The sequence below is a fragment of the Choloepus didactylus genome, chromosome 2, assembly GCF_015220235.1.
Source record: "Choloepus didactylus isolate mChoDid1 chromosome 2, mChoDid1.pri, whole genome shotgun sequence".
Classification (NCBI taxonomy): domain Eukaryota; kingdom Metazoa; phylum Chordata; class Mammalia; order Pilosa; family Megalonychidae; genus Choloepus; species Choloepus didactylus.
Window position 1 is genome coordinate 5,138,492 of NC_051308.1, and position 15,368 is coordinate 5,153,859.

Sequence of the window (15,368 nt, forward strand, 5' to 3'; positions counted from 1 at the left end):
TTTTAATAGCAAAACACGAGAAAAAGGCCAAATGTCCATCAACAGGTGAATGGATCAAGTGGTACATCCAGTGGTATACTATTGTGTAATAAAAGGGAATGAACTGTTGAGGCATACATGATGAATCTCAAAATAATGTTCAGTGAAAGAAGTTAGAGTACATACTTTATGCTTCCATTTATATACAATTTTAGAAAAGGCAATTCTAGTCTATTACGATTAGGAAAGCAGATCAATTGCCTGGAGACTGACAAGAGGGACCACCAGGGGACAGGGAAGACTACCTTAATTATAGTTTTCTAGATACATGTCAACTTACCCAATTATACTAAATATGTAGTCAGTTTTTATGTCAATTTTACCTGAATACAGCTACTAAATCATATAAAAGAAACATAATTGGGTGGGTTTCCTCTTAATCTTATTGGAGTTCCTTCCATTAGATGAAAGCCACACCCATAAATCCCTTTGCTTCTGCTGAGGTTTGCAGGCCAAAGTCCTTCACTTTTGAGGACCTATTGAGAGTCACCTAGGCCTGTCCTAAATCAACCCTCTAATAATACAGGCCAAAAGATTCAACTTTGAAATTAAGGATTTTGTTTTATTTGATTGTGCTTTTATTGGGCTCTTGCTACTAACACAAATGCCGACTGCATCCAAATATAGCATCTGACTGTATACATTTTTAATCTTCCTAGTAAATTTTTTTTTGGCTGTTCAACTTTTAGTTTAACTGGTTTTGTGATGCATGAATTAATATAATGGCATTTCTGAAAGTATGTTTTGTGGTCCTCCTGTACTGTGTCATTTTGAGATGCTTATTTCAAGACTGTATTCCACAACTATTGAATTAAGATATGGGGAGTGGACAGGAACCTTGGACCAAAGTAAAGCCCAGGAATCTAATAAGTTCCCCAGAAAAGCAGAATCCATTCAGTACACACACAAATGCAGTCTACTACAGCTTCCCAATTCAGTCATCTCCAAGACTAGGATGTTTACCAAAAATAATACACATTATTTATTAAAGCTTTCAGCAATTTTATTCATAACAGAAAAATTTATTTTTACACATGTATATATACAACACATTTATTTTCGTACATTGACACAAAGACAGGAATATTTATATATACGTATAAAAATAGTAAATCAGACACATTAGAAATAAGGAAGAAATAAGGAAAACAAGATTTCACAAAAGCAGTTTTGGGGGGAAACACACTGAAAATGAAAGGTAAGGTGATAAAACATTTAAATTAACAGACTACAGAAGTTGATAGTTCAACTGGTACTAATTTGGTAAGGCAAATAAAATGCCCCAAATAATCAAGTTTTAAATTTATGATTGTATAGGTAAAATTACATCCTTTACTTTAAAATTCAACCAATTTTATTTTACCCTCTTAATTACAAATATCAGATAACTGTCTCACTAGTTTTCCTTTTTTTCTTAAAATTTACATAAATTTTCTGATTTATAGTGACACATTTAAATTTTTTGCCATTACATTATAAAATACTTTAAGAGGTTGTGTGCCCTCTATAAAGAGGGCAAAAAACCCCACATAATACACTGATTTCAACATAAAACAGAATATCAGTACATTTATTTTTATTTATTATTTTTTTTTAAATTAAAACCTAACATCTAACTAACCTTCATGGCCATTCACAATTGATTTAATTAAGATTACAATCTCCTTAAATTCTTTTTGCTTTTTTTAGTGCCAGGTGGAGGTCCCATTTTAGAACTGGCTTTTAGGGGCTTGCCATTAGAACAGTCTTTGGTGGCATGATAATTACACAAACATCTCGTACAATAATCAAATCCGCAGCTTTCCCGTTTGCAGGTTGCTCGTTGTAAATAGCAATCATATTTTGCAGGTGAATTACAGCGAATACAGGCTTTGAGGCTTTCATTCTTTTTCAAAGTCTTAGCCACCTAGAAAGTAAAAATCCAAACTTGAATAAGGAAGGACTGAATGTCACTTAGTTAATAATATCAAGATGGCCACACTGACACCATGAAGAAAGAAATATGAAAGCACCAATGTTAAACATAAGACAAGTCCTGCTTTTATAATAAGGAGTTTTCAAAATATACTTTCAAATATTCTTTTACTTCATGGGCGCTACTTATGCATCAATGCCTAACAACCAGTCACTTTTTCTGCAAAGTCTTCCTAATTTCAATGAGTTGGTTGCTTTCACCTCTAGTTCTACCTTTTTCGAAACACTTATCGCGTTATATTCCATCCTAGATTGTAAATTTACAAAGGACACCACTTTTTCTTACCTATGTAGTACCTGATATAGAGCAGATATTCAATAAATGCTTTAAAAATAAATTTGCATATTTTATTAGTCAGTATATTATTAATATTTAAGAAACTATATTTTATTATAGCTTATATTTAGGTGTTTGAACCAGACAATATTTTGTGTCAAAACATATGCTCTTAAATATTATTTTCTAAATTAAGCATGCAAAATTATCCACATGGTGGTAAAACTATTAACAAATACCACCCAATGATTTGAAGGTATAATAGGAGATTTTCAATTTCTGAAAGCTGGCTTTTTTCTGTTTAGTCCTTTTTCTCAGTTACCAAGCCAGCAATTGCAAAATGTAGTACTGACCCAATTTATGAAATTTAAAAATTATGGACGTTTCAAAATCAAGGTTGTTTTTTTATTATCTTCTTAGTGTTTACAAGTTAGAGCTCAACATCACTGAACTATCATAAACAATGCCAACTGGTCTCTATTATTTTTGGCATACAAAGAAAACCATTTGTATACCTCCCTAATTTGATTAGCTGGTTGTCAACACTCTTGGTTTCCCATGTTTTTTGGTAGAATAAAGGGGCCAAGAGAACATGAGCTCCAGTGACAATTCCCTCATAATTCTAAGGCCAAGTTACATTTTGACCTTGAAAGTTCTTTTCAATTTCTCTCTCTAAACCCTTTTAACAGTAAATGACCCATATATTTCTAATCGATTAATAAACAAAAAATTACCTCAGAGAACTCACTGTGTCGACTGTATGTAGAACCCTTCTGATCAGCTTGACTGGATAAGTTTGCTAGCGTATCTTTTTTTGGGAGAGTCTGGACTGCTGATTTTTGAACAGAAGCTAATGCTGTTCTGAACATAACATATTCTCTAGTTGAAGCATGTGGTGAAAACTTAATGCTGTTTTCCTAATTAGAAAAATAAATTTTTTAGCAGGACTTAAAAAAATATTTTCATTCCTATATTCTCAAAAGCAGGTATTTTTATTGTTGATACATGCAAAAAAGGCAAACTTGCTTTACAGACATATAAAACTATTCCTGGACATTTTAAGCCTAATAACTAACATTGAAAGAAACTGTGAACCAGAAACTGGAAAAGTTTAGTCTACGCAGCACTTAATACATGATTTACAAATGAACAAAAGATTATTCTCACCACCAGTAGATGGTAGTAGTCATTTTTAAGTGCCACCTCAGTATTATGAACAGGTTTAAAAACAAGCTTTCAGATAAGATATCCCAGTTTATCAGTAAAGAAGCTGAATTGGTGAATTTTGACAATACTCGCCTAAAATTACACAGCTAGTGAGTAGTAGCACAAAAACTTCTTAAGTCTGTGTAACTCTAGGATCTGAATTTTTTTTTACTCAAAAATTTTATTCTCACCGGAATTTACACATTTAGAAATGACTGCATGGGATGATTTCTAGGATTAATGTGAAACTGTTTCTAATTACAGAGACAAATGAGGCCAATTTGTCTTTAATTATAAGGGTATACTAATGTTATTATTGCCTTCAATGAAATGAACAGGAAAGGTTAATGTAGCTCCAGAATTGCTGTATACATATATTCTGGGCCAAGATATTAAGGATGTTTTAGCTTCCACCAGGGAAAAATACTAAAACATAAATAGAAATAGATTATGGCATTACTTAATTAACTGAGAAGTTCACTGTGCTCTAGAGATAATTACAATAAATAGAGCATTCTATCCTTGCAGCGCATTGTAATGGACATAAATCAAGGTTTTTTTTTCCTGAAAGAAAACGTTTACCAGTTCTTTATGAACTGGACCTTCACAGTCTAATTAGATTACTACTTTACTAGAATGCTTCAGTATCTTGGCTGACTTTATGTTACGGCTGTCTCCACCACAACTGACATCACTGACCACTTGCTCCTCCTTGAAGCACTTCTCCTTTGGCTTGCATGAGAAGATGTGCTCTCCTGGCTCTTCTCTTAACTTTCTAACCTTTCCTTTTCAGTCTTCCTCATGGCTTCTTCTAATGATCACCTCTGGCCTGAAATTTTAATCATGTATTGACTTTGATTCTCAGAAACATCTCCAAAAGTTACCAAGTATTTTGGAAAGTAAATGCCTTCTCTTCTGTATGAAGAATCTTCAATATGCTGATAATTTTCTGTTTTTCTGATAACTGAAAATACTTTTTTACAACCCTTATTTCTTTATAACTTAGAAGTACAAATAAAACAGCACATTTCCAAAGGTTAGAAAACACACATACACACCAATCGTAACCAAGATGGGTTACATGGTCAAGTCTCACTATATAATAACTGAGTAATCTACCTGTTGTTACTTTTGGCCATTTCTAAAGATAACAGTGCATTAGCAGTGTATTTTAAAATGAAAACATCAACTGCAAAGACTTACAGTAACTTTTTGTACTGCTTTATTATACAACTGGAATGCCCCTTTATCATCTTCTAGAATCTTCTTCCAAGTTGTGCTCACTTTAGCCACACTGCAAAAGTAAATGGTTATAAAGGAAACAAAACATTACAAAGAGCTAAGGTGAACATATTACAGAAACATCACCAGTGCAAAAAGAAATTTCTATCAGCAATGGTTCTTACATATGGCTGCACATTAGAATTACTTGGGGCATTTAAAAGTTAAGGATTCTCCATGCTTAGTCATTTTGATTTAATTGCTCTAAAATGGGAGCTGGAGTTCTGTTTTTAAGGGCTCCCCATCAAGTAATTCTAAGTGTACCTTAGGCTTAAGAACCACAGCTTTGTATTTTATCTTTTATTATAACTGCAAACATCAAATAAGCAGCCTCCATTGTATGATACCATGTTAGCAGTATATTTGGTAAAAGTTGTAGACAAATTTCAAAGTACTCTGCTATTAGCAGAAATCAATTTGAAAAGCCCCTATGTTAATAGAAAAAACAGTAGAACCTGTGATAAGTACCCCTCAAGAAGTTAGGGCAGCAATAAAAATATTTACTACATTTTTAAGTTTTATTTTAGCTATATTTCATAAAGATCAGTGTAAAGTCATACTTGCCAAGAGCTCCTCTAAATAAACTAAAAGAACAATGATTTCAATCTAATAGAAAAATAACTTTCAAATATATACATACTTTACAAGTAAACGAGCCGTCTTAACAAAAATGTCCAGTGGATTATACTAATGCACTCAAAGCAACAATACTTACTTGATTAAGTCCATATCACTGAGCTGTGTTAAAATATTTGCTAAGAGATGTTTGAGTCCTCTTCGAAAGAGTTCACTGAGAATATCAACACATTCTAGGCCCATTTTTCTGCCAATTATATTCTGTAGTCTAAAATTTCCACTGCATATAATCCTCTTCAGAATCTCCCGATCTACCTTAGGATTTCGCTTGGCAGTCTTTTTTAATGTTGAACAAACCACTTTTTCAAAATGAAGAATTGGCAGCAAGTTTTTGTTGGGATATTGGTCTGGGCTTTGGGTCTGTAGTAGGCAGGATTGGGGACTGTCACTGTAATTTTCCAGCAGGAGGCTACCCTCTTCATGTTCATTAAAGATACTCTGTTGAGAAAATGAGGAATAGCCACTGTCTTCATTAAGTCTACTGGTCTCTAACTCTTCTATATCATTTGAACTATTAAGTGTTTGTTGCACATGTTGATTTTCCTTGTTATGGAAGGGCTTGCTTTCTGTTTCAAGTTCTATACTTCTAGGGCTCACAATCGGTGATCCAATATATGATAACCTTTCATAGTCTTTAATGGAGTCTTTACAAGAATCTTCCAAATATGCAGGAGTGTAGGAACCCAGTCTTCCATCATCAGGTTTTATTGGTTTAAGTCCAGAATGAGCATGGTTACATTTAAAATCACACTTCATTTTGACAGAAAGAGTGGTATTTTCTTCTTTATAACCTACAAGAAGAACGTAACATTTACTTCTTAATGGCAAAATTTCCACACATTCCTACTTTGTAAACTGGAGTACACATTGATTTAACTACTTAACATTCTCTCAGCACCTAATACTGCCTATGTGTACATGCCTATACAGCTATGAAACTACCTAAGTTTAAACGAGATGTGACAATAAAATGATAAAACATTACATCTTATAATAAGTACGTACATCTTATTCTTAAAAAGATACTTCAAAACAGACTGCTTTTGGATTTGTGTAACTGTTAAGTGCTATATCAGATTAAGCAAAAAGCAGTGGAAAAAGGATATTAATAAATATCTGTCCTTAAAGAACAAAGGAGGAAATGTGATGCATCAAAACACTGAGATATCAGGTCAAAATTATCCTTATAGTTAATCACAAATACTCCTAGAATCAGTGTTTCTACCCTGGACTTGAAGTGGCATTATAATTAACTTTGACTAATTTGTCTATACTAAGTTAAGACCAGTTAGGTAAGGGCATGTATAAGGGCCAGAATAGTGTTATTAAAAGTAAACGAGGAAGATTTGTGTATTATTTAAACATTAGCAATTACTGTAAGCCTTTAAATAATCCAGTGAGAAAAGGACTAAGACAGTACATTTAAACACCCCTAAACTGAAGTCCACCCAAAATCCCATTCTCTGTTCAAGTTTTATTCTTATCACCTAGTGCTCCAGGTGATAGTCTGATATGTTTAAGGTGTGTCTACCCTAATACGGTAAACTCAAATACAGGGCATCATCATCTTAGTATGTGCTAGAAACCCTGCTATTTTTAATTAGTGAAAAAAGATTTTGCATGACCAACCAATTAACCAAAATACTAGCAGAATCAATAGTTCAGTTACCAGTCAGAAGATCTGGCAAGTAAGGATGACAATCGAAATCATATAAAATCATATATAAGAATGTGAGGGTGACAGTGAGTCCAAGTTACCATTCAAATATTCTAAATAATGAGAACATATTGCAATGAGGCTGTAAGTTTCAATACCCGTAGTCTAGGGAAACTTGTTTTGGATATATAAGTTAAACATAAACATGTACTGGCTCATGATATAAAATGTAGTTGGTACATATAAGTAGAATAAAAGGGAAAAACAAGTTATGACTATTCACAAACCACGCAATTATGGATATTATTCATGAGACTTCATAATTACTTATTAAAACTTAAGCTTCAAGAAAGCTAAAGACTCACGACCCCAGGACCTGAGAAATCAATTAAGAAGTAATGGAACAGACAGCATTTTAAGTTTGGAAGTGAGGTGCTCAGAACAATAGCATTCCATATTGTTACTAGTTTTAAATATTTCACATTTATACTCCCTATAAAAACCAGAATTTATCGTGCCAGAAAAAAAACTGTTGTGGTTCCCCAAAACAATGACTTCCAGTCTATGCTTTTCCCTGTCTGGAATATCTTTTCTGCTGTCTCCCGAATTCATTATTCATGTGTAGCTTCATATCTTTTAAAAGAGGGGCCTTCTCAGACCTGGCCAAATTTACTGTAAGCTCCTTAATGGCTGAACATGTCTGCCATTGCTTACCACAGAATTCCCAGCAAATGGTACAGTACCTGACACATAGAAGGCATCCAATATAAAAAATGTTTTTTTTTTTGTATTTTTAATATACCAGCCCTAGCATCTATGCTTACTCATTAAATAAGCCCCACTTAAGGAACTTAAAGAAAATCACTATAATATTCCTGTCAACATGAATTTTCATGTAGTTAGACTTCAAGTTTTAATTCACAACTAATATAAAATATTGATACATTACTAACTAAAATCCATACTTTACTTGGATCTCCTTTTACCTGGATGAGGTTAGCGTTTGTCACGTTTCTCCACAGTAATGTTTTTCCCTTTTCACAGTGGACTCTTTGGAAGTAAGAGACTATGCACAGACCACACATACAGGAATGGGGAGTTATGCCTCTTTGAGGGGAAATACATAGACATGTTTTGGAATTCTTCTACACAGGATTTGTCTATTCTCTCACATATTTATTTAATCGATCATTTATATCAGTATAGACCATGGACTTTGGGTTATAATCCACTACTATGCTATTTATGTTGTTGCTTAAGTTGTTGTAGCTTTCACCATTGTGGTCTTTCGGTTGCCCCCAGCGTCTCTGACATAACTCTTATGATTTTGGGTTTTTGAGCATTCTTTACTTTCTAGAACCATGACATGCTTCAGGGTCATCCTGTATTTTCCCTATTCCAGCCCTGGTTCCTTTTATTGGAAAATGGTATTAGAAACCAACATCTGGGCCTTGGTTAAGATTTAGCTTTAAAATATGAATGTTATGTACTCTTGATCTCCAAAACAATACTGCAAAATAAGTTGAAGAAGTACTACTTTTTTAAAAAGGTAGCTGAAACAGACTGAAACAGGCTAGAGAGCCTACTACGTCTCTTAACTAGTTCAATGCTTTCCAATTTTCAAGCCAAGTTTTCTAGATAAGCTGGGAAACATGTATTCACATAGTTGATCTGACATTATTCAAAAAGAAAAATTATCTGATTCCATGAATCCTTCAATCACATGGATGAGGACTGAGAGTCTACTTCTGCCACTTCATTTATTTATCCAATGCCCACTTAGTGACTGAGTGTGGGGAGATGTTAGTCAAGGACGATCTTCTAGAGGTGACATTCTGAGATCTGCAAGTCTTGCACAAGTTCTAGAGAGAGGGAAATACAGGAAGCATGGAAAATAGCAGTAATGTACAAGATAAAAATATGGCTGCAACTTAGTGGGCTAGGCGAGAATGGTTGAAAAATAAGGTCTATAGGCTTGGTGGGGTAAATTGGGATTTTAGTCAATATGCAATAAAGAGCCTTTGGGGTTATAAACAGGGGAGAGAAATTGGTTAGAACTTTTTAAAAGATGATCAGCAGTTATGGAGAATGGATTGTAGGAAGGTAAAAAGTGGAAGCAGGGAACTCAGTTGGGAGTATGTATCACAGAAGTTGGGTAGCCTGGAGTAGGACGTCTACAGTGGAAATGAAGGTAACTGTATAAATTCAAGATCTATTTTGGAAGCTAAAGCCAATGGAGCTTGCCAATACATTGAATGTGGACGATGAGTGATGATGAATTAATAAAAAAAAAATCCCAAAGCAAAACTATTGAGTTCAAGGTTTGAATATCTAAGGTAAAAAGTGCCATTCACTGAGTTGGAGAAAACTGATGGAAGTTAATTCTTAAAGCCTCAATTTCCTCATCCACAAAGTGGGGATAAGACAATGAAACAATTAAATGTACGTCAGAATCCCTGTCACAAAGGGTCTAACCAATAGAATATTTATCACATTATTCATAAGCCAAAACCCTTCATGTTCCTTACTTTGCAAATCATAAACATTTAAAAGGAGCAAAATACATTCCACACGGAAGTATATATTTCCCCAAAATATTATGTTTCCCCCACTAAAAAGCATAGATTTAGGATTCAGACTGATTCAAGAGCAAATGAAAATCAATGCTCAGTCTTTTGCCTAGCTTTGTGACCTTGAAACATTCCATTAGTTTCCTAACTAACTGTACAAAGTTTTACCTTCCATGTTATCTTTCAATATAGACAGGACATGCCGTATTAAAAACCTATAGTTAAACCAGGCTACAGTGCTTAAACATTGAAGTCCTACTTTCTCTAATACCTATAGCTAGCTACCATGTGCCCAACTTTATGCCTCCCCAGTCCTTTAATTAGGAATTTAAGAGAGGCTATATATGGCCTGCAAGTCAGCCATAATCTGTAAGAGAAAACTAGAAAAGTGTACCTTCTAAAATATTTGGAAGCAATTAACTTATTTCATTTTCTCAAATCTGTGAATGGGGGCAGGGGGGGATCCAGGTTACGGAAAATATTCTGAGGAGAAGATAGCAAGGACAACTGGAGTTAGTTAAAAAGTTCATAAAACAATTAAACTTCAGATTTCCACAGGAAGATCTGTGATCCAGGATCTCCTATAAATATATTTAATCTGCATATTTTTCTCTCTTGAGTCTTCTAGATTCTTTTTCTAATGAAAGTAACATCTTTTCAGTAATTACCAAATATTACAAAATCATATGACTATATGTTTTCATTTTTGGTAATTTCGGAGGTAAAAGAAATGTCTCTGGATCTCTTTTAGTGATGGTAACAAAGAGTATAAAAATAAGAATTTATTTCAGTGCCTTCCAGTCTATTCAAGTTTTGGAGTCAACGAAATATCTACTTATTCAGGGACACAGGGAAAAAAAGTCCAATTCATCATTTCTCACAAAATCAGCTAAATACGGACAAATTCACGTTTTTGTATTAAAAAGTGCTTTTTCCCCTTTCCTTTCCACTGCAGGCCTTGAGACTGAGTTAATGGGCAGAGGATGAAAAAAGGAGAAAATTAAGTGTTTTTGTTTGGACGTCCAAATTGAGCTTGTCCGATTGGGGGTGGTGGGGGTCCCTCCATTTGGCGGGAGTGGGGAGGGAGACCCTGGAAATACTTTAGGGTCGGAGGGATGACCCCTCAGGGCGCGGGACTGGCAGAGGCGGGAGATAACCGCGAGCAAGATCTCCCGCGCCCGCCTGCAAGACTGAGGCGAAAAATCCGGGAAATTCAGGTCGGATCTGAGGGTGCAGGGCAGATAATAGAGAAGGGGCTCAGAGAGTAGGGGTCAGGCACACGGACCACCTGGGAGCAGCCGGCACGGGGGGCCTGTCAGGGCGGGAGGCCGGGTGGGGGAGGGGGCGTTTGGCGCCTATTTAAGAAGGTGGGGAAAGAGCTGGGTTTTGCGAAAAGGAAATGAGCGCCCAGTAGGTCGCGACCTACCCTAAGGCATCGAGCTCAGGTTGGCGCGGCAGGAGAGAACCCCAGCCGCCACCCCGCCTCAGCCCACCCGGCTCCCTTTCCCGAACCCCAGCGCGGCCGCCCATCCCCGGTCGCACGCTCGAGTTCAGAAGGGGCTCGGGCTCGTAGGTACCCCTCATCCCCAGCCCTCCTAGAACCTCTCGTCCCGCGCCCTCTCCTCTCACTTACCGCCCGAGGCCCGCGGGCGCTCGGCGGCTGTCAAGAAGAGTGGTCGTGGCGAGCAGCTGCAGGGCCGCTGGCTCATTCCAGGGCCGCGAGGTTTACTTCGAGGAGAACAGCGATGCGGGCTGCGGAGCTGACTGACCGATTCGCAGGGCCGTAGAGCCGTGTCTTCCAAAAGGCGCCAGCTGGTACTTTTAAAATCTTTGAATTTGGTGCCCAAATCCAGGCGAGCCAATGGGGTGCGTCGCTCTCACGCGCGCGCCAATAGGAAGGCGATGGGCGGAGAAGCCCGCGGCCTAGCCCAATGCGCGGCCCGGGAGGTGGGGCCGAGTCGCCAAGTTCCACCCATCCATCAAGCCGGGTCAGCACCTCCGGGAAGATGCGCCGGCCAGGGGTGGGGTGGGGTGGGGTGGAGCCTTGGGGCGGGGAGGTCCCGGCTCGCCGCACGTGGAGGAGTCCCGCCACGCATGCGCACACCCGCCTCGCTGCCATCTGCGGTCTTTGGGATGGGCCTCCTCCGAATCTTGATTGCAGTCTGAAGGCAACTCCGGTCTCTGTTTGGAGATCTCCGACAGGTAAGCAGGCAAGCCGACTGTCTTCAATCATCTCCCAAGAGGTCGTTTGGTGAGCGGCGACTCTGGGGCGGCCAGGAATCCAAGTTTTCCGGAACAAGAACCCTCCCCCAAGTCTACTTACCCCGCCTTTAGAATTTACGCGCGCGCTCATAGCTCCCTCCTAATTTGTCCCCGCCCTCTCCCCATGCTTCTGCGCAGGCTCCTTTGGTGGGCGGTGGGTGCAGAGTTGGCGGGTTGGCGCTTGCGCACTGGGTTCCCCCGCGTTCCTCAGCGTTTCTTTCCGGGAGAAGGGGAGCGGGCCGTGGTGGGTGGGTCCCTCTGTACGCGCGCTTGCGGACACCGAGCAGCAGGCTCAGCCACCGCTGTGGCGGGAGACCCGCAGCCGAGTGGCCCCTGGGCTTTCTGTGCCGTGAGGGTGGGCGAGAGTTCACTTCTTTCTCGTAAGCGCGGTTATTTTTATTTTCAGCTGCAGTTCTTTAATTATTTTGTATGAACGTTAAGTTTATTGAATTTATATTCATGCCCTCCTGGGTTTTTGTTTCTTGCCTTAAAAGGCCATTGCCAAGAAACTGTAGCCTTAATACTATTACTGCTACTACTACTACTACAAAAAAAAAAGTATTCGCTAGAATCCGGTTGCGGTGGGAAGGCCAATCTCCTCACCTCCCTGGACTAACTGCATGTTTTTCTTGTGATGGCAAGAATGGATGGCAGTTAAGTGATGACAAATTGTGTAGTATTATTGGTCATGCTGATCTTTTCATTAGTTGTAGTATGCACTTAAGCTGTGGCAGTGCATTCCCGAGACTCAGCTTTTGGCAACAGTATGGTGAAAACGTAGCACCTAAACTTCCATTTTGCTGTTTTCCGGCTTTTTGTTCTGTGTTCTCTGAGAGTCAGAACTTTGTTTATTGTAGGTGCTCAATTCAGTTGTTGCAAATCCTGTGCCTGGCAGGGTCAGAATTAATGAGACAAGGCTGGGATTAGGGCATATTGTATAAATTACATAATGTCTTTACGTAAAATTGTGATATTTAGTTCATCATGGACTTTTTGTATTTTTTTTAAATTGCGTTCAAATAGTAATTATCTTGATTATTGAAATTTTTGCTTGCCCTTTACATTTTGTGCTTGAGGCACGTGCATCACTCACCACAACTTTGTCTGGCCCAGGTGCCGGGTCGTGGAGTTGAAGGTTGAAAAGACAAAGCCTCCATCAGGGAGTTTGCATACTAATGGGAAGGAAATTGAGAAACCATATAAGATTTTTCATAAGTTAATGAAAGAGAAAAACAGTGTAATGGGGGTAGAGAGTGGAGAGTGGGGACATAAATTAAGTTCTTCGGGTGGTCAGGAAGGTTTTTGAGACCTTGAACCACGATCTGAATGATGAGCTGGCAATGCAAACGTCTGCATAATAGGCAGAAGAAAGACTGAAAGAAACATTCTTGGCATGTTCCAGGGTTAGAAGGAAGATCAGAATGGCTGACCAGAGAGCAGTGAGCAAAGAAGAGAGTAGACAGGTCAGAGGTAGGCAGAAGTCAGATCCTACAGATTTTTGTAGGCTTAGATACAGAATTTGAAGTTTGTTTCTGATTGCAGTGGGGTAGCTGTTAAACGGATTGTAGCAAAGGAGTGACTTGTTGAAATAATTTTAAAACTATAATGGCTTCTTTTTAGTGCTAGGGCCTTTGTAAATGTTACCCTTTAATTCTTGTGATAACCTTAGCATTATTTTCATTTTATGATGATTGTACTCAAAAGTCTAAGTTTATTCCTAGAGAAACACACAGTAATTGAAAATTCCTACCCCAGCCTGTGGGATTCCAAATTCCATGTAGTTTTCCCTGTTATGATGGGGAATAATATTTACTGGAATCCTGATTGTTTATAGTACATTTTCACGTCAATTCCCTTCTTTGAGCTTAGAGTTCATCTTTATTTCCCCTCTTCTCTTTTCAGATGTGGATGGGAATATGAAATTTGAGCAGGGGCTTATGTCAGATTAAATAGTTGAGTGCCTGGAATAAATCTTTGGATCTTAGCCATAATTTGAAAGGCATGATACAGCAGTTGTTGTTTTTTTCTTCAGAAAAAGGCTAACATTGGAAAAATCAAAATCACCATAGGAATATAAGGTAATATAAAGTCAAGCATGCTTTGTTGCATACTGGGGTAGTTTGTCAGTTTAAACCTTTGGTTTAAAGGTTTCTTAATCATTATTATTAAATGATGTTTGAGCTTTTATTTGATTAGGGTGAAATATTCCTAATTGACAATTAAGTTGCTTGGCAGGTTCATGAGCACTTAATTTCATCTTTAGTAAGAAACTTCTTAGAATGGACCATTCTGAATTTTACTAGATGTCCACAGATGGTATATACTTTTCTTCCTGCAAATCAGTATCAGAATTGTTGGGTTTTGGGGTGCACAATAAAGTGCAGAGAAAATTGCCCTCATTCTTTCATCAAATTCTTATTTGCAGACTTACAACACGCAAGACGTTGTGGAGTATTTGGAAATGATTGGGACATGGCAGCTGCCCTTGTGCTTACTATGTACTATGTGACTGCCACATAAAAGACATAATAGATGTCTTGAATAAAAGAATGACTGGAGAGGCAGGTGAAATGTATAAAATATGGTTGTAATGGAATATTGAAGTGGTCAAATACACCTAAAGTTACAGTGGGAATTTTTATAGGACAGAGTAATTACTCTGTAATTATACTCACTTCTATATGTGAGAATAAGGGAATATGCTGTAGGACAGGGTTTCTCAACCTTAGCACTATTGACAGTTTGGCCCAGATAGTTCTTTGTCACATGGAGCTGTCTTTTGCATTGTAGGGTGTTTAGCAGCATCCCTTGCCCGTAACCTCTAGGAGCCATTAGCACACGCCTCTTCCAGTTGTGACAACCAAAACTATCTCCAGACACTAGTTGTTGTCAGATGTCCCCTGGAGGGCAACATTGCCCCTGATAGAGAACCACTGCTGTAGGGGATGTCTTCCGAGGGAGTGAAGACCAGGAATATGAAATTTGATTCCTGTTTCCATGGAATCAGGAAGAAAATGAGGGAAAGCATAAATGCAGGGTGAATTTATCAGGAAGAATTAATTTGATGTGGCATAAGGGGTGGTGGTGTGTGAAATGGGCTAATAAGAAATAATGCTGGATACAGATCATGGATGTATTGAATGCACAGCTAAGAATTTTATTTGGGAAGTAATGGAAATCTATTAAGTTGTTGAGCAAAGGAGTGACAAGATCAGAGCTTTGTTTTTAGAAAGATTAATCTGGCAGTTATTTATGTGTGTACTGAGAGAAGACACAGGGAGAAAAGTAAGGAGATTTAATTATCCGGGAGAGAAGTAATTCTGGACAAGAATAGTGGAATTGACAATGGAATAGGAGAGGATTAGATTGTCTATAGTGGGAAAGGAGGATGTTAGCAACAAATTATGTGAAAAAGAGAACCAAAGATGACTATATTTTAAATTTGGGAGAAAGGGAAAATGGTAGT

At 37.9% G+C, this 15,368-nt stretch overlaps 1 protein-coding gene across 1 annotated transcript; it reads right to left on the reverse strand.

Annotated features, from left to right (window-relative positions):
• Nucleotides 1-1,159: 1,159 nt before the first annotated feature.
• Nucleotides 1,160-11,294, reverse strand: FBXO5 (F-box protein 5). The gene is made up of 5 exons (XM_037810873.1): nucleotides 11,274-11,294; nucleotides 5,493-6,204; nucleotides 4,700-4,790; nucleotides 3,025-3,207; nucleotides 1,160-1,945 (listed from the first exon to the last, which is right to left on the reverse strand). The coding sequence occupies exons 2-5, from the start codon at nucleotides 6,167-6,169 to the stop codon at nucleotides 1,694-1,696; spliced, it is 1,203 nt and encodes a 400-aa protein (XP_037666801.1). The 5' UTR covers nucleotides 6,170-6,204; nucleotides 11,274-11,294; the 3' UTR covers nucleotides 1,160-1,693.
• Between the last annotated feature and the right edge of the window lie 4,074 nt (nucleotides 11,295-15,368).

What these genes read in the sequence shown, in the direction of transcription:
- FBXO5 (XM_037810873.1), bottom strand. Translation starts at nt 6,169, where the DNA reads ATGAAGTGTGATTTTAAATGTAACCATGCTCATTCTGGACTTAAACCA. An exon ending in AGTGATATGGACTTAATCAA is followed by an intron (nt 4,791 to 5,492) that starts GTAAGTATTGTT and finishes TTACTTTTGCAG; the next exon opens with TGTGGCTAAAGTGAGCACAA. An exon ending in AAGCAGTACAAAAAGTTACT is followed by an intron (nt 3,208 to 4,699) that starts GTAAGTCTTTGC and finishes TTTTCTAATTAG; the next exon opens with GAAAACAGCATTAAGTTTTC.